General features: G+C 42.9%; 2 protein-coding genes across 3 annotated transcripts in view; one reads left to right on the plus strand and one right to left on the minus strand.

The window, feature by feature from the left end:
- asphd1 (aspartate beta-hydroxylase domain containing 1) overlaps positions 1–2,641 on the minus strand; it is a 96,421-nt gene extending 93,780 nt beyond the window's left edge. The window contains exon 1 of the mRNA XM_014192148.2: positions 2,356–2,641. The gene's annotated coding sequence lies outside the window, so the exon portion shown is untranslated. The remainder of the gene's footprint in view (positions 1–2,355) is intronic.
- sez6l2 (seizure related 6 homolog (mouse)-like 2) overlaps positions 1–21,098 on the plus strand; it is a 162,655-nt gene that overhangs the window by 74,027 nt on the left and 67,530 nt on the right. The window contains exons 1-3 of one of the 2 annotated variants that reach the window (XM_014192147.2): positions 2,759–3,200; positions 4,922–4,998; positions 5,962–6,090. In XM_014192147.2, the coding sequence (XP_014047622.1) occupies positions 4,941–4,998; positions 5,962–6,090 (187 nt within the window). In that variant the 5' untranslated portion in view covers positions 2,759–3,200; positions 4,922–4,940. Of the gene's footprint in view, positions 1–2,758; positions 3,201–4,921; positions 4,999–5,961; positions 6,091–21,098 lie in introns of those variants that run through there. The other variant, XM_045714905.1, reaches the window with a different exon arrangement.

Genomic DNA, 21,098 nt, shown 5'->3' on the forward strand with positions numbered 1-21,098 from the left:
TGCACCACTTACAGATTGACCAGTCTGAAAGTCATTTTCTGTTGGAGCATCGACAGTCAGGAGGCATTTGAGAAGACAAAGACTCTTTTGGTCTCTGCACTGGTGCTAGCTGCTCTGGATTTCCGTTGTCCATTTGCTTTTTACACCAATGACAGCAATGTAGGAGCAGGGGCTGTGCATCTACAGAAAGACGATACAAATGTTGAGCACCCTGTGGGGTATTTTTCCAAGAAATTGGCCTCATATCAAAAACACAACTCGACTATCGAGGATGCTTGGTACTGGCTCTTTAGCACTTCGAGGTTTATGTATCGGTCTCTACACCTCTGGTGGTCTACACCGATTATAACCCTCTCATTTCCCTGCAAAAGACAAGTTCCACGAACCGCCGACTCCTTCACTGGAGTCTCATATTACAAGTCCGTAGTAAGGACAACTTGGTTTCTGATTTTGTCTTTCAAGGGTGGGCAGTCAATATGTTTTTGTGTTTAGCCAGTATGTAGCCCAGGCTTACAATTTATTTTGAATGCACGTTCTGCCATATTGGAGATTAGTTTTGGTGTGCTCGTCCAAAGGGATGAGAGAACATACATGATTTTACAATTTTTTCAAAACTTCTGTGTTTTAGGCAACTATATATAGAAATATATTTATAGAGAAAAAAATTAAAAGGTGGCTGTTTTTGTCTTGTATTTAACTGTTGACAGTCAGTAGACACCATGTTTATATTGTAAAAGGCGACACATTTAAGTAGCGATGCATATAAGTTGATGGAAGTTATTTTCTGTTGGTTGTGAGCAAATTTGTCCAACAAAAATATGGGATATATTTGTTGTCTTAAGGGGGAAGGTATTACCGGTTTTGGTTTTTCCATTTATATTTCGAGGTAGCACGTAGGGTGAACCGATTTGTTGTCACCTTGCTAGTAAGTATGGGTTACACCTGTGCTGGCTCGTCATCTCGATAGTCGGAAGTCACCTGGAATGCATTTCAATTAATAGGTGTGCCTTGTTAAAAGTTAATTTGTGGAATTTCTTTCCTTCTTAATGCGTTTGAGCAAATCAGTTGTGTTGTAAAGATAGCTCTATTTGGTAAAATACTGTATACCACCCCTACCTTGTCACAACTCAACTGATTGCCTCAAACAAATTCAGAATGAAAGAAATTCCACAAATGAACTTTTAACAACACACCTGTTAATTGAAATGCATTCCAGGTGACTTTCTCATGAAGCTGGTTGAGAGAATGCCAAGCGTGTGCAAAGCTGTCATCAAGGCAAAGGGTGGCTAATGTAGAAAATAGTAAAAAATAAAGAAAAACCATGGAATGAGTAGGTGTGTCCAAACATTTGCTGGGAATGTACAAGCAAAATATGTTGCGCCCCTGCCTTTGACAAAGTGAGCACTGTTTATCACAGGATGGCATCAGCGCTCACCTAAAAAGCCCATAATTTTTATGTGTTGTTGGGGGTGTGTCTTGGTCAGTTTAGCTCAGAATATGTCTTCCTCTCAATCTTCCACCATAGCAGGCCATCTAATAAGTGGTCTCAGGGATGGAGAACTCTGGAAGTTCCTTTGGTCTCTACTGAGTTACCTAAATCCGATTTTAGTGTTCTTGCACCTTATTGTTCCACAAATCTTCATAATATTCTTAAATTTGATGTTCTGGTGCCTCTATGACAATTCATAAAGCTGATTGAGGACTTATGTTACTTATGAATGTGTTTGTTTTTAATGACAGTTTTTTACTTTCTGCTTGCATTTCGTATTTATATTTTGATGTGTGTATTTTCTACAATTTCTGTAAATTAGGGCTCATCTGTAAAATAGACCTTGGTCTCAGCATGACGCCCTGATAAAATAAAGGGGGAAAAATAGCAGTTGAGGAATCATATTATAATTTGTCTGAAATTAGTTTACAATCTTGCACACATCCTAATACATAGGCCTATTAGATTCAGTATCCCGCGTTTAAAGGATTTACTGTATGAGCGAAGGTCTTTTTTGGCTTACACAAAAAGCACTCGCTAGAACTGCCCCCTCCCGTGCATTAATAAGGTATCATCGTCAGCGCACATTTCAGTAAACATATTGACAACATAGCACAACTGCGCAGATACTTCCATCACAGCCTTTCACTTGTAGTTTTGTCGATGACAATCACTGTAAGCGTTCCCGGGATAATGTCCAAATATAGAGAGGGGGTGGACAAAGCATTGAGTAGCCTAGGCTATTTATTCTGACAATAGTCGACATCTAAATATATAAATTAATTTCTAGGCTACCATTTAAAAGGCATCTGGTATGCGTGCATGCATGGTTTCTAATACATTTTAATTGTAGCCTAATGACTCACCACTGTCCCTCTTTTTTTCTGTGCTTCACTGTCTATCTGTCTTGATGGGCTGCGCCGATGCAACTCGATACAATTTGTTCCGCATTCGATGTTTCGGCAAAGCGCCAGAGTATAATGTCCTCCTTTACGGAAAATACCGAAGGGTATATGATTTTAGACTTATTTATTTATCGTCTGGTCAATTGAAGTGAAAAAATATTTTTGTATTCTAATTAGCTTGGTATAGGCAATCTTAGTTTAAATGTTGCATGCTATCCCATCTCTAGCCTGGGCTTTTAGATGTGTGTTGCTGTTTCAGCACTGTTGGTGTACAGCTCTTCGCCAAGACAACCAAGTTCATGCAAATCTGCGAACATCCACCAGGGCGCATCTGTGAGCTATGACTCCCGACTTAAATGCCCTCACACACACCAACGCTTCAACCATACAGGTAGAACCAGCTACCAGCGTTCCACCCACCCGCTCGCTCCGGGGCCTAGAAATAAGAGAGAGGCGCATAGACATACCATCAACGAGAAAGGGGGGGAGCGGAGTCAGAAGACAGCAGGATACCTTTACACATATTTGGGAAGATCAATGGTAGTGATTAGGATATTAGAGGGGTGTAGTCACAAAGCCCCCTGCATACTCACACAAAGAGCAGGGCCGTGTGGGAGCAAATTATAATTTAAACAAATTTTATGTGCAGCATCAGCGCTGGTATTTTACGTAAGGGACTCGAAGGAACGCAGTAAAAGAGAACGTAGCTCAACCAACAATAGCCCGATTTTTGACTGAAACGCGAATACCGGTGTGTAAGAGAAGCGCATAATAATAAGGGAATAGATCAGGACGTGATTTTCCAGGTACGTATGCTTCCCTCGCTGCTAACTATTACGCATAGGCCTAATAATAAGCGCAGGTCTCTTTTTCTAATCCATCACATTGCACAACAAACGCTACCTGCATTGAAATCTTAAACCAAATAAAAAATACTCCTGATTTTCTCTGACGCAAATACAAATTAGGCCTATTCATTTTTCATAGCCGTCCGGTGAGAGTGGTTATCGAGCAAATAGAATGATTTGGTGGATATTTTGAAAAAGAAAACGGAACGCCATTGAAAGCATGAAGGAATTAAACATTCTCCTGCGATGCATAACTTAACATTATAGGCCTATTCTATGAGGCCTATCATGTTTAGTTTAATGTAGCTATACAGATATATGATCTCTATTACAGTATTTTAGATCTGAGTGACCGTGACAGCACAGAAGGCATGTCATACGACCACGGATCTAAACCCCCTTGGGCCTTAGGACCCGCATAATGTAAATACGTGTTCACAATCTGAAATGTGATAGCCTTTTCCTCTTTATCTTATATTGTGAGATAGATTTACATGATGAGACATTGATGGAAGGCAACACTAAAAAACACCAATGATAATGCTGCACTGCTGATAATATCACGTTTGGAGCAATTTTACCTTTACCAAGGCACTTTTATTGTAGGTTTAAAGATACAAAATGCAATATGGGGATATGTTCAATGACATTGAAATGCTTGATATACCCATTGATAGAATTTATGTCTCTTAAGGTTAGCACAATTCTTATTTACAGTGACGGCCTACACCGGCCAAACTCGGACGATGATGGGCCAATTGTGCGCTGTCCTATGGGACTGCCAATCACGGCTGGTTGTGATACAGCCTGGATTTGAACCAGGGTGTCTGTAGTGACACCTCTAGCATTGAGATGCAGTACCTTAGACCGCTGCACCACTCGAGAGCAAGCTATCATAACCTAAAATAAGGTTTCTTTACCCCATTGTTTACAAATAACAATAGCATGTACAAATGTAAATACATGTTTTAAACTATCACCTGGATTACATTAATTTGTCTTTGAATTGAGAGGGGTTTGTACATTAGGGATGGATGGGTTGGGGAAATGTAACCATCCCTAATACACATTTTGTAAATGTAGAATTTGTTGTTAATTTACTTCCCTGGTTAAATAAAGTGAAATAAAATAAATAAACAACATGTTTAAACATTTTGAGGCTATACCTTGTTTGTTTATTGTTTGTAAACAATGGAGGGAGCAATATTACCTTTGGCTTATGATGGAGTAAGACAGTTGGCCAAAGCTCATGTGTATGCGATATTCTTTAGGAATCAAAAATGTAAATGACCATTGAACAGATTCCCAGGTCCAAGACTGCACATCGTAATATCTGTCTCTCTAAAACAGGGGCGTCAAACTCATTTTGCTCTGGGGGCCTCATTCGGTCTTCGATGAGGTCCGAAGGGCTGCACTGAAATTGGTTATATTTCTTGCCTGTTGAAATATTTTTACTCCACCTGCGAGCTGGATTGGACTCCCTCCGTATGTTGACACCCCTGCTCTAAAGCTTAGGTTTTTAATATATGATCAGTGTAGTTGCTAGTGCTGTTGTTCTGATTGATAAAGTACAATACTGCAGTAAGGAATCATTTAGGTTGTATCTGCTCTTCTTTCTTTCTTTCCTTCCTTACAATCTCTTTCCCTCCCCACTTCTGTTTCCCTCCCCTCTCTGTCAGGCTGTTCTGATACTAAACCATGGCGTCTACAGTTCTTGCTGTGACACTATCTGTCACCATCCTCCACCTAACTACAGGTAACGTGTGTGTGTGTGTGTGTGTGTGTGTGTGTGTGTGTGTGTGTGTGTGTGTGTGTGTGTGTGTGTGTGTGTGTGTGTGTGTGTGTGTGTTTTTAGTGCTGAGCGATTAATGTTGGTTATTTTTCTGCAGTTTCTCTAGAGATAAATCAGATCATATGCCCGAACTGTGCTTAGTAGTTGGGAGTTGTAGTTTCCAACAGGCCAATGTTCTATATACTGTAGTTTACTGTAGAAAATGTAATAATTTACTACAATGATCATAATCCATTCTGCGGCTAAACTTGTCCGGTATTTGTATATTTTACGCCTGCTAAGAGAGAAGAATACGCAATCAAAAGGGGATACGTAGAGAGCAGTTTATTTGCGAGGTCTCTCTACCTGAAAATACCGTATATGATCTAAGTGATTGATAGTTGGCATTCAGCAGTCATAAAAGTATGGCTAATTTACTTTGAAAAACTACTAAAATAGTGACTTTGTCAGACAGCATGGCCAGCAGCTCTATAGAGATGAGATGATGATTTGGAATTAAATAAGTCATCAACTAAATCAAATGTAATATACACAACAACTTAAATATTTTATTAAAGTAATGTGAATAACTGATGGTTAATATATAAGTGATGAACAGTCATGGGCAGTCCCTACCATCATGGGACTTTTATTAATTGATTTACTCTGTGTTACAGCATTCAACCCACATAATGCATAGTGCATTTAATGTTTTAAAAAATTATCAAAATCGAAAATGGTGATTAATTTTTAGTAATCAACTGACCTCAAAGCTCCAATCGCTCAGCACAAGCGTGTGAGAGAGAGAGAAAGACGCAGAAATGTTTCTTGTGACAGATGTTTTTTGAATTAAAAAATATATATAATTTGCCAATCATAGTTTAAATTCCTCCATTTCCTCTGAAGTTAATTTTTTTCACAAGTCATTATATATCTCTTTCCTCTTAGGCTTGAACTTTGTGACCCCTGACCCTGAGGCTCCTCCCACAGCAAGTCCTGGTCCCCATCCATTGGGCAAGCTGATCCATGCAGCCCTTCTGAGTAAGGAGTACCTGGGCCATGCCCCAGATGATACAGGTAGCATAGCTCACCAGTAGCAGTTTTAGATTATTATATCAATACTGATATTCATTCATATGCTACTACTAATTAATAATAACAATAACAGTAATACTGTATTTTTATTTGTAAAACCCTTTTCAAATACACCAAAACAAACTGCTTAAATAGAATCAAGATGGCATCAGTGGTGTAGGGTAGGCGGGGGCCATGATGCGGACCAATCAGCACACTCATGACAAAACTGTGCGTGTTTAAACCAGGGATGGGCAACTTTGATGGGGGTGGGGGCCACAAAATACCCACACATGCAGTCCTTTTGGGGCCCTAAGTGAAATTAAGTTTTACAGTTCATTTCCTGCAATTCTACACATTTGCCATGGGGTGTTGAGAAAATGTATACATCTTATAAATAATTTCATGCAATTCTACTCATTTTGCCATAGGTTGTGGAGAAATGTTAGCATTTTTTAAATATGATAACTGACTGAGTGATTTGTTATCAACGTGGGCCCCCCGGTTGGTATTTCAACCATTATTACTATAACTTACAATCAAAAAAATGTTAGCTGACATGAGTGACTTTCAGTGACTGACATCACAAGAGAAAACTGCTGATGCAAAACCATATTTTGAAATGGCACCTTGTGTATTCCACAATTCTAACTCTCAACAGTAAGTTGAGACCTCGAGTGAGTCCACCCCTGCCAAAAATATAAACGAAATATGTAAAGTGCTGGTCTCATGTTTCATGAGCAGAAATGAAAAATACCAGAAATGTTCCATACGCACAAAAAGCTTCTTTCTCTCAAATTGTGTGTACAAATTTGTTGACATCCCTGTTGTTGAGCATTTCTCCTTTGCCAAGATAACCCATTCACGTGAAAGGTGTGACATGTCAAGAAGCTGATTATAGAGCACAAGGTGCCGCAGACCATGTGTATGTAAATTTAGACTTGAACCCGATCGAACATCTCTGGAGAGACCCGAAAATAGCTGCGCAGCAACGCTGTGCACCTTGTGCTAGGGACAATAAAAGGCCACTCTAAAATGTGCAGTTTGCCACACAACACAATGCTACAGATGTCTCAAGTTCTGAAGGAATGTGCAATTGGCATGCTGACTGTAGGAATGTCCACCAGAGCTGTTGGCAGAGAATATAATGTTAATTTCTGTACCATAAGCCGCCCCCAACGTCATTTAAGAGAATTTACATACACGTGGTCTGCGGCCTCACAACCGCAGACCACGTGTATGGCGCTGTGTGGGCGAGTGGTTTGCTGATGTCAACGTTGTGAACAGAGTGCCCCATGGTGGCGGTGGGGTTATGGTATGGGCAGGCATAAGCTACGGCCAACGAACACAATTGCATTTTATCGATTGGCAATTTGAATGCACAGAGATACTGTGACAAGATCCTGAGGCCTATTGTCGTGCCATTCATCCGCCGCCACAACCTCAGCGATGCAAGGCCCCTGTCGCAAGGATCTGTACATAATTCCTGCAAGCTAAAAATGTTCCAGATCTTCCATGGCCTGCATACTCACTAAACATGTCACCCATTGAGCATGTTTGGGATGCTCTGGATCGATGTGTACGACAGTGTTCCAGTTCCCGCCAATATCCAGCAACTTCGCACAGTCATTGAAGATGAGTGGGACAACATTCTACAAGCCACAATCAACCACCTGATCAACTCAATGCGAAGGAGACTGCATGAGGCAAATGGTGGTCACATTAGATACTAACTGGTTTTCGGATCTCCACCCCTACCTTTTTTTAAGGTATTTGTGACCAACAGATGCCTATCTGTAATCCCGGTCATGTGTTATACATAGATTAGGGCCTAAGGAATTTATTTCAATTGATTGATTTCCTTAAATGAACCGTAACTCAGTAAAATAATTCAAATTGTTGCATGTTGTGTTTATATTTTGGTCAGTGTATGTACAGTGCATTCAGAAAGTATTCAGACCCTTTGCCATTTCCACATTTTGTTACGTTACAGCCTTATTCTAAAATGTATTAAAACGTTTTTTTCCATTATCTACACACAATACCCCGTAATGACAAAGCAAAAACAGGTTTCTAGAAATGTTTGCAAATGTATTATAAATAAAAAACTGATATCATATTTACATAAGTATTTAGACCCTTTACTCAGTACTGTGTTGCAGCACTTTTGGCAGCTGTTATAGCCTCGAGCCTTCTTGGGTATGACGCAGAAAGTTTGGCACACCTGTATTTGGAGTTTCTCCCATTCTTCTCTGCAGATCCTCTCAAACTCTGTCAGGTTGGATGGGGAGCATTGCTGCACAGCTATTTTCAGGTCTCTCCAGAGTTGTTCAATTGGGTTCAAGTCCAGGCTCTGGCTGGGCCACTCAAGGATATTCAGAGACTTGTCCCAAAGCCACTCCTGCATTGTCTTAGCTGTGTGCTTAGGGTTGTTGTCCTGTTGGAAGGTGAACCTGCGACCCAGTCTGAGGTCCTGAGCGCTGTGAAGCAGGTTTTCATCAAGGATCTCTCCGTACTTTGCTCCGTTCACCTTTCCCTCGATCCTGACTAGTCTCCCAGCCCCTGCCACTGAAAAACATCTCCACAGCATGATGCTGCCACCATCATGCTTCACTGTAGGGATGGATGGTGCCAGGTTTCCTCCAGGTGTGACTCTTGGCATTCAGGCCAAAGCATTCAATCTTGGTTTCATCAGACCAGAGAATCTTGTTTCTCATGGTCTGAGATTCTTTAGGTGCCTTTTGGCAAACTCCAAGCGGGCTGTCATGTGCTTTTACTGAGGAGTGGCTTCCATCTGGCCACTGATTGGTGGAGTGAAAGGCCTAATTAGTGGAGTGCTGCAGAGATGCTTGTCCCATCTCCACAGAGGAAGTCTAGAGCTCTGTCAGAGTGACCATCAGGTACTTGGTCACCTCCCAGACCAAGGCCCTTCTCCCTAAATTATTTTTTAAATGTACCCTTTATTTTACTAGGCAAGTCAGTTAAGAACAAATTCTTATTTACAATGACTAACTGGGGACAGTGGGTTAACTTGTTCAGGGGCTGAACGACAGATTTTTACCTTGTCAGCTCGGGGATTCAATCTAGCAACCTATCAGTTACTAGTCCAATGCTCTAACCACTAGGCTATCTACCGCCCCAATTGCTCAGTTTGGCCGGGCGGCCAGCTCTAGGAAGAGTCTTGGTGGTTCCAAACTTCTTCCATTTAAGAATGATGGAGGCCACTGTGATCTTGGGGGCCTTTAATGCTTCAAACATTTTTTGGTACCCTTCTCCAGATCTGTGCCTCGACACAGTCCTGTCTCAGAGCTCTACGGACAATTCCTTCAACCTCATGGCTTGGTTTTTTTTCTCTGACATCCACTGTCAACTGTGGGACCTTATATAGACAGGTGTGTGCCTTTCCAAATCATGTCCAATCAATTGAATTGACCTCAAGGATGATAAATGGAAACAGGATGCACCTGAGCTCAATTTCGAGTTTCATAGCAAAGGGTCAGAATACTTATGTAAATATGTTATTTCAGTTTTTTATTTTTAATCAATTTGCAAAAATTTCTAAACACCTGTTTTCGCTTTGCCATTATGGGGTATCGTGTGTACATGAATACTTTTTTTGTATATATATTTTTTTTTAATTTTACAAAATGTACATCAATGTATTTTATTTATTCAACCTTTATTTAACTTGACAAGTCAGTTAAGAGCAAATTCTTATTTACAATGACTGCCTACAATCCCAACCTTCCTCCCTCCACACAACACATCCCAAAAAGTGGAGCAACAGAAATAAATAAGTAAATGAATTAATAGTAAACCTTAGACCAACTTGCTTGGACTGGATAGCATTATATTGATGACTCTACCTATTATGTAATGACTACTGGAAATACCTACTGGGAAACCTTAAAGCATCTCATCAGAGGGGAGCCTCTGCAAGCCATTGAAGTATGATATAAATGGTTGCCATTTTCTAACAAATGTATCAGTGGAACTCCTAAGAGAATACTTAATCTTCTCAAGCTTTAGGAAGAACATTACATCATTTAGCCATTGAGAAGTAGAGGGGGGCTGCTGAGCAGACTTCCACTGGAAAATAAATCTATGTCGAGCTAATAAGGATGTAAAAACAACATCAGCATGTTTGGGGTCCAAGTAGAACAAGTATTCTGGAATACCAAAAACAGCTATCAAGGGACATGGCTGCAGATTCATTTCAAACACCATTTTAAAAATAGAATCCCAGTAATTTTGTAGTTTAGGGCATTAAATGAATATGTGACTAAGGTCACATGGTGAGACATGACATCTATCACACTCATCATTTACGTTTGTATATATTTCAGACCATCTGGATTGTACTTTATCAATCGCCTCATCCCACCACTCGTGTATATTCAACACCCATTTCCCGTTCCCAAGCAGATTTAGTTTTGTTGGTGGAGTGTTTGTCCAATGACATAATACACAGATAGATCAGATAAATGACTGCTTTCTGTCGAGGTAATATAGTCAATATGCCATCCCAGGGTTAGCAAGGGGGTGGAGCAGGGAAGCCAGACAATTGGGAGGAGACACAATGCCTAATTTGAAGGTAACAGAAAAAGTGTGATGGATGCAAAGAGTATTTAGAGGGCAAGTTGGGAAAACTAGAAAGAATATCCATATATTCTACATATAAGTCTTTCCTTGTCCAGTAAGAGAAAGCATTATCTATTAGGGAAGCAGGGAATAAGTGATTCTTATGAATAGGACCCATATTAGATGCAGAGGAGAATTTTAAATGCCTTCAAAACTGGTGTGGAAAGTGTGGAAAGCACTACAGGATTGCCAGTATAGCAAGAGCGGGATGCTGGGAGAGAAGAGCAGAGTAAAGCAGGAAGAGAAGCAGAAATACAAGAATGTGCCTCTAGGTGGCACCTGGAGTATGTAACCAGAATGGCCATTTCTGAAAGTTGTCTGCCCAGTAATAGTATAAAAAGTTGGGTATTGCAAGCCCTCCGCTAAACTTGCATCTCTGAAGTAAAGATCGACTGACTCTGGGTACCTTTCCTCCACAGAAAAATGTGGTAACAGCCTGATTGATTGACTTTAAAAAGCACTTTGGTAAAAACAATGGGTTAATCTTGTTAAAATGTCAGTTAAGAACAAATTCTTATTTACGATGACGGCCTAGATTGAAAATAGATCATGGAACTTGGGTAAACTGTTCATTTTTACAGCATTAATCCTTCCTATAAGTGATAGTGGTAAGCTACCCCATCTCTGAAAATCAGTTTTAATTTGCGTAAGGAGAGGAGCAAAGTATGCAGAAAAAAGAGCATGTAATGAACGAGTTACATTCACTCCGAGATATTTGAAACCAGAGCGGCTAAGCTGAAAATCCAAGTCTGTCTGCTGGAGCTGTAGCGCTGCTGAATTTATTACTTCTTCAAGGATGGGAGGAGAATCAAAATCATCTGCCGTTTCAGCCTCAACTGTGGGTGTCTCCAGTTCACCCAAAAATGTAGTCATATTGGCAGTATCTGATGGAAATGCAGACGTATACAGGGAGGAATAGAAAGACTTGAAGGTGTCATTGATCCCCCGTAGGGTCAGAAATCAAGCTATGAGAGGAATCTTTAATTTGGGGAATCAGACGGTTGCAGCACTGCGTTTTAATTGGCGTGCGAGCAGACGACTTGCCCTGTCGCCATGTTCACAGTAGCTACCACGTGAATGCAATAGTAACCATTCTTTATCTTTAGTGGACAAGAGATTGATTTCAGATTGTAAATTCAAGTGTTGCTTATATATCCCTGGTGATGGCATCAAGGCATATTGGTGGTCTAAGTCAAGGATGGCTTTAGAGAGTTCTTCAAGTTTAGCTTCCCGAGTTTTGTTTAAATGAGAAGAATTATGTCAACAGTGAAGAGGCGACTCTGGGATGCTGGCCTTCTAGGCAGAGTTGCAAAGAAAAAGTCATATCACAGACTGGCCAATAAAAATAAAAGATTAAGATTGGCAAAAGAACACAGACACTGGACAGAGGAACTGCCTAGAAGGCCAGCATCCCGGAGTCGTCTCTTCACTGTTGACGTTGAGACTGGTGCTTTGCGGGTACTATTTAATGAAGCTACCAGTTGAGGACTTGTGAGACGTCTGTTTCTCAAACTAGACACTAATGTACTTGTCCTCTTGCTCAGTTGTGCACCGGGACCTCCCACTCCTCTTTCTATTCTGCTTAGAGCCAGTTTGCGCTGTTCTGTGAAGGGAGTAGTACACAGCATTGTACAAGATCTTCAGTTTCTTGGCAATTTCTCACATGGAATTGCCTTCATTTCTTAGAACAAGAATAGACTGAGATTCGGAAGAAAGTCTTTGTTTCTGGCCATTTTGAACCTCTAATCGAACCCGCGGATGCTCCAGATGCTCCAGGCCAGTTTTATTGCTTCTTTAATCAGTACAACAGTTTTCAGCTGTGCTAACATAATTGCAAAAGGGTTTTCTAATAATCAATTAGCCTTTTAAAATGATGAACTTGGATTAGCTAACACAACGTGCCATTGGAACACAGGAGTGATGCTTGCTGATAATGGGCCTGTGTACGCCTATGTAGATATTCCTTTAAAAATCAACCGTTTCCAGCTACAATATTAATTTACAACATTAACAATGTCTACACTGTATTCCTGATCAATTTGATGTTATTTTAATGGACAAAAAAAAAAATTCTCTTTCAAAAACAAGGACATTTCTAAGTGACCCCAAACTTTTGAACAGTAGTGTACATTGACCAATACTACAGGTGTGTGCCAAATGTTGCCAGTTATGATTAAATATCTACCATTACTGTCTAAAATAGCATTAGTTGTAGAGAAATTTATTATTTTACTAACCAAAATTGCAACCCTTCTGGCTTTGGAGTTAAAGTCTGAATGGAAAACCTGACTGAACCTGGAGTTTTGAAGCCTTGAGTGATTTTTAATGCGAATATGGGTCTCATGTAAAAATACCAAATCTGCTTTTAGCTGTTCAAATGGGAGAAGACCCTAGACCTCTTGACAAGATTATTCATAGTTTTTTATTCCAAGATAAAAACTTTATAGGATTAGGCCTGCCTATTCCCATAATACTATTATTAGCATTGTTAGCCATCTACAATATTGAAAGGAAAAAGGTGTGAAAACAGACCAAGCATTTGCAAAGATAAGAGAAAACTGATGAAAAAAGCACCAAAAAATTATGATAAAAAATACAAATAGGACCAAAGAATGTCACTCACCCTCCCCTTCCACCCAAACCCAAAGTCTCCTTCCCTAGCAAATTGAGATAGTAGATTGAAGTTTGCGCAGCTTCAGTGCATATAAACAGAAAACCTTCCTATCCAAATGCGGAGAGGCTCCATAGTAGTGAGTAGTGAAATATATTTGAAAAGGCATTCACAAAACGGTAAAGTAGGTCAACAGATAACAAAAACCCCATAACAGTAAAACGGAACGGTGCTGAGTCAGGGAGTCTTCAATCAGTGCAACACGTACAATGTGTGTTAAGGATGGCCAAATAAGTGTCCCGCAGTATGTTACCCTGTTACAAAAAAGAAAAGGGGCTGAGTGTCTATACATGTACAAATGATCAATGCGGTGTAATAAAGTGGTTTAAAGTCCTTCAGTGAGTATCTAAATGAAAAAAACGAAAAAAGGAAAGCTCTGCAAAAGCCTGGAATTGTAGCCATGCATTACTACGCAAGCCATCTAGCCAAATAAAAAGGACCTCCCAAACATGTAGCTTCAATAACAACCACACAAGACAGTATTAGTCATTTTTATCATAGTTAAATAGTGTTTCTACAGAGTAGAAAAGGAATGGCAACGGGGGAAAAAGGCCCTGCCGTAAAAATCTAAACACACTTTCGACTTGGAGGGTAGGCTAGGCTATGCATGCTACCTGGCAAAAGAGTAGGTCATAGATCCAAGATACAGCTCAGAAGTGACTGTCGAACCAACGCTGGGCATCCTCGTGGGAGTCAAACTGTAGCTTCCCCCCGGCATGTTCAAATTGGAGACGAGCTGGGAAGTGGAGTGAGAATTTCATGTTCTTATCATGAAGGTTGCGTTTCACATCGAGGAATTTAGCTCTTTTCTTGGTGACACTCGAGCTGAGGCCAGGAAAGATGAACACCTTGTGTCCGCAGAAGTGTAGTTGGTCTCTGCCTTGCCTCTGGAGGATGCGTTCCTTGTCACAGTAGTACTGAAAACGGACGATAAACACTCTAGGCTTGGAGTTGTCGTCTCCTCCCGCTGGGGAGGGGCCAATGTGGTGGGCTTGGTCCAGCTTCGGGGGTGATGGAATGATGGCAGGACCTAGCACCTCCACGAAGAAGTCTGACATGAACTTAACTGAGTCCACTCCTTAAAGTTTCTCTGGTATACCAACAACCCAAAGATTGCAATGGTGAGAATGGGATTTCAGGTCATCTGTCTTGTCAATCAGCTTTTGGTTTCCGGAGCTCAGACGGGCAACCGTTTTCTCAAGGGCTACTATGCAGTCACTGTAGTTATACAGGTCAAGTTCAAAGCCGTCAAGTCGGCGCCCATGTTCATCCGCAGCGGCTCGGACACCATCCATGACGGCGGAGAAGGGGGCCAGAGCAGCATCGATGGCAGTTTTGATCTGAGTGCCCCTTAAATACAGTTCAACTATGATGGCTACAGGTTCATCTGCCTCACCTAAAGCCCATTTGGGTGGGAAGCTGCTATAGATCACCAAGTGCTAACAGTCAGTATCTGGATAACGTATGAGTTATTAACAGAGGTATATTTTCTGGGTGATTTTAAATATTGTCTGGCTTTCATCAAGCTGCCCACTCAGTAAAAAGCTTCAAACTGTAACTAGTGCCTGTAACCTCATTCAGGTTATCAGTCAACCTACCGGGGTTGTTACAAACAGCACAGGAATGAAATCATCAAATGAGAGATATGCTTACTTACAAGCCCTTAACTAACAAAGCAGTTTTAAGAAAATACATGAAAAAAAGTAAGAGATAAGAATAACAAATAATTAAAGAGCAGCAGTAAATAACAATAGCGGGGCTATATACAGGGGGTACCGGTACAGAGTCAATGTGTCAATTTGCGGGGGCACCGGTGTCGAGGCAATTTAGGTAATTATGTGCATGTAGATAGAGTTGTTAAATTGGCTATGCATAGATAATAACAGAGTAGCAGCAACATAGTGGGGTGGTGTCACGTCCTGACCAGTAAAGGGGTTATTTGTTATTATAGTTTGGTCAGGACGTGGCAGGGGGTATTTGTTTTATATGGTTTTGAGTGTGTGTTTATCTAGAGGGGCGTTTTATTTATGTTTCCGGGGTTTTTGGTTTAGTTCTATGTTGTACTGTTCTATGTCTGTTTCTAGGGTGTTTATTTCTATGTTTAGTATTTGGGATTGGGGCCTTCAATTGGAGGCAGCTGGTTATCGTTGCCTTTGATTGAAGGTCCTATAATTAGGAGTTTGTTTGTTTTGGGGATTGTGGGATATTGTTTATTGTATTGCTGTGTGTTGCCTACAAGACTGTTTTGTCGTCAGTTTATCATTTTTCGTGTTTGTTTTGGATAAATAAAAATGTGCATTCACGTACCCGCTGCGCCTTGGTCCATCTATTACGACGGCCGTGACAGAATCTCCCACCTCAAACGGACCAAGCAGCGGAGGAAGGAGCAGCAGCAGAGCTTCGTGGAATCATGGACATGGGAGGAAATTCTGGATGGGGCTGGACCATGGCACCAGGCTGGGGAATCCCGTCACCCACCGGAGGAGATGGAGGCAGCGAAGGCCGAGCGGCGGCAGTATGAGGCTTTGTACGCGCCGATGGGGAAGCACGAGAGGCACCCCCAAGAATATTTTTTTTGGGGGGGGGCACACGGGTAGTTTGGCTGGGCCAAGGGTGAGCCCTAAGCCAGCTCCCCGTGCTTATTATGGGAAGCATTTGGAGTGGAGAGCGCCGGAGTATGCGGTAGTGCGCACGATCTCGCCCATGCGCACGCACAGTCCGGTGCGAGCGATCCCAGCCCCTCGCAAGTGCCGTGCTAGAGTAGGCATCCAGCCTGGAAGGAGGATGCCTGCACAGCGCATCTGGCCACCAGTGCACCTCCTAGGCCCAGGCTACCTGACGCCTGCTCTACGCACAGCAACCATCAGGCCTCTGCACAGCCCAGTTCGCCCTGTACCAGCACTCTGCTCGTGCAGGGCTGCTATTTCCATCCAGCCAGGACGGGTTGTGCAAGAGGTGCGCTCCAGACCTCCAGTGCTTACCCATGGCCCGGTGTATCCAGTTCCTGCTTCTCGTACTAGCCCTGGGGTGCGTGTGCTTAGTCTGGTGCGCCCTAAGCCAGCCCCACGCATCAGGCTTCCAGTGCGTCAGCCCAGTACCGAGCTTCCGACGACAGTGCCTCGTCCAGAGTGTCCGGTAACAGTGCCTCGTCCAGAACTTCCGGCAACAGTTTCCGGGTTAGAGTCCCACTCCTTGAAAGTGGCAGCTCTACCCTTTAGCTCAGTGTGAATGTTACCTGTAATCCATGGCTTCTGGTTGGGGTATGTACGTACAGTCACTGTGGGGACGACGTCCTCGATGCACTTATTGATAAAGCCAGTGACTGATGTGGTGTACTCCTCAATGCCATCGGAAGAATCCCGGAACATATTCCAGTCTGTGCTAGCAAAACAATCCTGTAGTTTAGCATCTGCTTCATCTGACCACTATAGACCGAGTCACTGTTGCTTCCTGCTTAAATATTTGCTTGTTAGCAGGAATCAGGAGAATATAACTATAGTCAGATTTACCAAATGGAGGGCGAGGGAGAGCTTTGTACACGTATCTGTGTGTGGAGTAAAGGTGGTCTAGAATTTTTTCCCTCTGGTTGCACATTTAACATGCTGATAGAAATGAGGTAAAACTGATTTAAGTTTCCCTGCATTAAAGTCCCCGGCCGCTAGGAGCGCCGCCTCTGGATGAGCGTTTTCCTGTTTGCTTATGGCGCAATACAGCTCATTGAGTGCAGTTTTAGTGCCAGCCTCGGTTTGTGGTGGTATGTAGACAGCTATGAAAAATACAGATAAACCCTCAAGGTAGATAGTGTGGTCTACAGCTTATCATGAGATACTTTACCTCAGGTGAGCAAATCTTGAGACTTCCTTAGATATCGTGCACCAGCTGTTTACATATATGCATAGGCCCCAGCCCCATGTCTTACCAGAGGCTGCTGTTCTCTCCTGCCGATAGAGTGTATAACCCGCCAGCTGTATGTTCTTAATGTCGTCGTTCAGCCACGACTCGGTGAAACATAAGATATTACAGTTTTTAATGTGCTATTGGTAGGATATTGTACTGCTCGGGCGTCGTGGGTGAGGAATCAAACGCAGGAAGCAGCGAATACAGGGTAGTGGCTTTTAATAGGCCAAATGGCGAAAAACACAAGCCACCCCAAACAGTGATGAGAGCGCACACAAAACAAAGTGCCCCAAACACAGGGGGAAAAACACAGTCGGCGCAAAACCAACGCACTAGCGCAAAAACACAACCAACGTGTACACAAGCATACAACAGATAAACGCAATCCCGCACAAAGAAAAGGCGGACCAGCTAATATAAATAGCCCCATTAATCACCCTCATTCAGAACAGGTGCACACAATCACAAACAGGGGAAAAACAAAAAGGGAATCAGTGGCAGCTAATAGGCCGGTGACGACGACCGCCGAGCGCCACCCGAGCAGGAGGGGGCGCCACCATCGGTGGGAATCGTGACAGATATATGTGCTTTCAGTTCATCCCATTTATTTTCCAGCGATTGAACGTTAGCTAGCAGAATGGAAGGCAAGGACAGACTCATCTCCTGATCCTCACCTCTTTCCATGAAGCCTACGTTTCCTTTTCCAGGGAATCAAGGGGATCTGGACCTGGTCGGGTGTCTGTAGTATATCTCTAGAATCTATTTGGGCACATGTGTTAATCACATCTTTTTACTAATGCTGCAGAAATTGGCTTTAAAGAATTATCCAAATCCATTGGATGTAGTAATCACAATATAGTAACCATATCTAGGAACCAAAGTTCCAAAGGCTGGGCCTAAGATACTGTATAAGAGGTCATACAATAACTTTTGTAGTGATTCTTATGTTGTTGATGTAAAGAATATTTGTTTGTCTGTGGTGTGTAATGAGGAGCAACCAGACACTGCACTTGACACATTTATGAAATTGCTTATTCCAGTTACAAATAAGCACGCACCCATTAAGAAAATGACAGTACAGACTGTTAAATACCCTTGAATTGACGAGGAATTGAAAAATTGTTACGGTTGAGAGGGATGAAGCAAAAGGAATGGCCAATAAGTCTCGCTGCACAACCGATTGACAAATGTACTGTAAATTGAGAAATCATGTGACTAAACCAAATAAAAAGAAGAAACTATTCTATGAAACAAAGATAAATTATATAATGATAGTAAAAAGCTTTGGAGCATCTTCAATTACATTTTAGACAAAAAGGCAAACTCGGCTCTATCATTCATTGAATCAGATTCATCACATCACATTCATCACAAAACCCAATGATATTGCCAATTACTTTAATGATTTTTGTCATTGACAAAATTAGTACATTTAGGCATTGACATGCCAGCAACAAATGCTGACACTACACATCCAAGTATAACTGATTAAATTATGAAAGAAAGTGAGTTTTTTATTGATTTTTATTTCACCTTTATTTAACCAGGTAGGCAAGTTGAGAACAAGTTCTCATTTACAACTGCAACCTGGCCAAGATAAAGCAAAGCAGTTTGACACATACAACAACACAGAGTTACACATGGAGTAAAAGAAACATACAGTCAATAATACAGTAGAAAAATAAGTCTATATACAATGTGAGCAAATGAGGTGAGATAAGGGCAATAAATAGGCCCTGGTGGCAAAGTAAATACAATATACCAAGTACAACACTGGAATGGTAGATTTGCAGTGGATTAATGTGAAAAGTAGAAATACTGGGGTGTAAAGGAGCAAAATAAATAAATAAATACAGTAGGGAAAGAGGTAGTTGTTTGGGCTAATTATAGATGGGCTATGTGTCACGTCCTGATCCTAGTAAGATGTCATTTTCTATAGTAGAGTAGGTCAGGGTGTGACAGGGGGTGTTTTGGGTTGTTCTATGTTTTCTATTTCTATGTTGGGATTGTTTGAGTTGATCTCTAATTGGAGGCAGCTGATAGTCGTTGTCCCTGATTGAAGATCAAATTTAAGTAGGGGTTTTTCTTCCTGAGTTTTGTGGGTAGTTGTTTTCTGTTTAGTGTATGTCACCTGACGGAACTGTTGTCGGTCGTTTTGTTGTTTTTGTTTAAGTATATTCATTAAAAGTACATATGAACACTTCACACGTCGAACCTTGGTCTCCTTTATACGACCCGCGTGACAGAATCACCCACCAAAAAAGGACCAAGCAGCATGCCCAGGAGGAGCAGGGATCCTGGGCCAAGGAAAGGAGAGAATGGAGGACGTCCTGGACATGGGAGGAGGTAATGGCAGGGGACAAGACCCTGCCATGGAAGCAGGTGGAGACAGCGAGGGAGGAACGGCGACATTACGAGGAGCTAGCCCAACGAAGGAAGCACGAGAGGCATCCCCCCAAGACATTTTGGGGGGGCACACGGGAAGTTTGGCAGAGTCAGGATGGAGACCTGAGCCAACTCCCCGTGTTTACCGTGGGGAGCGAGTGACGGGGAAAGCACCGTGTTATGCGGTGATGCGCACTGTGTCGTCAGGGCGCACTCACAGGCCGGTGCGATATATGCCTGCGCCCTGCATTATTCGAGCTAGGTTGAGCATCCAGCCAGAACGGGTTGTGCCAGCTATACGCTCTCGAGATCTCCAGTGCACCTCCACGGCCCAGTAAATCCTGTTCCTGCTCCCCGCACTCGCCCTGAGGTGCATGTTACTAGTCTGGCGCCTCCTATGCCAGCCCCACGCATCAGGCCTCCAGTGCGCCTGCCCAGTCCGGGGTGTCCTGTTCCTGCTCCCCACACTCGCCCTGAGGTGCGTGTTACTAGTCTGGCGCTTCCAAAGCCAGCCCCACGCATCAGGCCTCCAGTGCGCATCCCCAGTCCGGAGCCTCCAGCGACGCTCCTCAGTCCGGAGCCTCCAGCGACGCTCCTCAGTCCGGAGCCTCCAGCGACACTCCTCAGTCCGGAGCCTCCAGCGACGCTCACAAGTACGGAGCCTCAAACAACGCTCCTCAATCCAGAGCCTCCAGCGACGCTCCTCTTCTCGGAGCCTCCAGTGACGCTCCTCAGTCCAGAGTCTCCAGCGACGCTCATCAGTACGGAGCCTCCAGCGACGCTCATCAGTCCGGAGCCTCCAGCGACGCTCCCCAGTCCGGAGCCTCCAGCGACGTTCCCCAGTCCGGAGCCTCCAGCGACGGTCCGCAGCCCGGAGCCTTCAACGGCGGTCCGCAGCCCAGAGCCTTCAACGGCGGTCCGCAGCCCAGAGCCTTCAGCGGCGGTCCGCAGCCCAGAGCCTTCAGCGGCGGTCCGCAGCCCAGAGCCTTCAGCGGCGGCCTACAGCCCAGAACCTCTAGCAATGATCTACAGTCCGGTTCTTTCGACGACGATCCACGGTCAGGTGGTAAAGAAGCAGAGGGATCAGTAGGTGGAGTGGGGGTTTACGTCCCGAACACGAGCCACCTCCATGGGGGGAGGCGCTAGATAAGAAGGTTCTGGGTACTGCATATGAGCCGCCATAGACATTAGTCGCCCACCCTACCCTCCCTTTGTGTTTTGTTGTTGGGGGGGTTTGTTGTGTGGGGGGGTTTGTTGTTGGTTTTTTTTTAGGTGCGGTTGGAGTCCGCACCTTTGGGGGGGGTACTGTCACGTCCTGACCATAGTAAGTTGTTATTTTCTATGGTAGAGTAGGTCAGGGGGTGTTTGTCTGTTTTTGTATTTCTATGTTCAGTTTCTAGTTTTGTATTTCTATGTT

The sequence above is a fragment of the Salmo salar genome, chromosome ssa03 (assembly GCF_905237065.1).
Source record: "Salmo salar chromosome ssa03, Ssal_v3.1, whole genome shotgun sequence".
Classification (NCBI taxonomy): domain Eukaryota; kingdom Metazoa; phylum Chordata; class Actinopteri; order Salmoniformes; family Salmonidae; genus Salmo; species Salmo salar.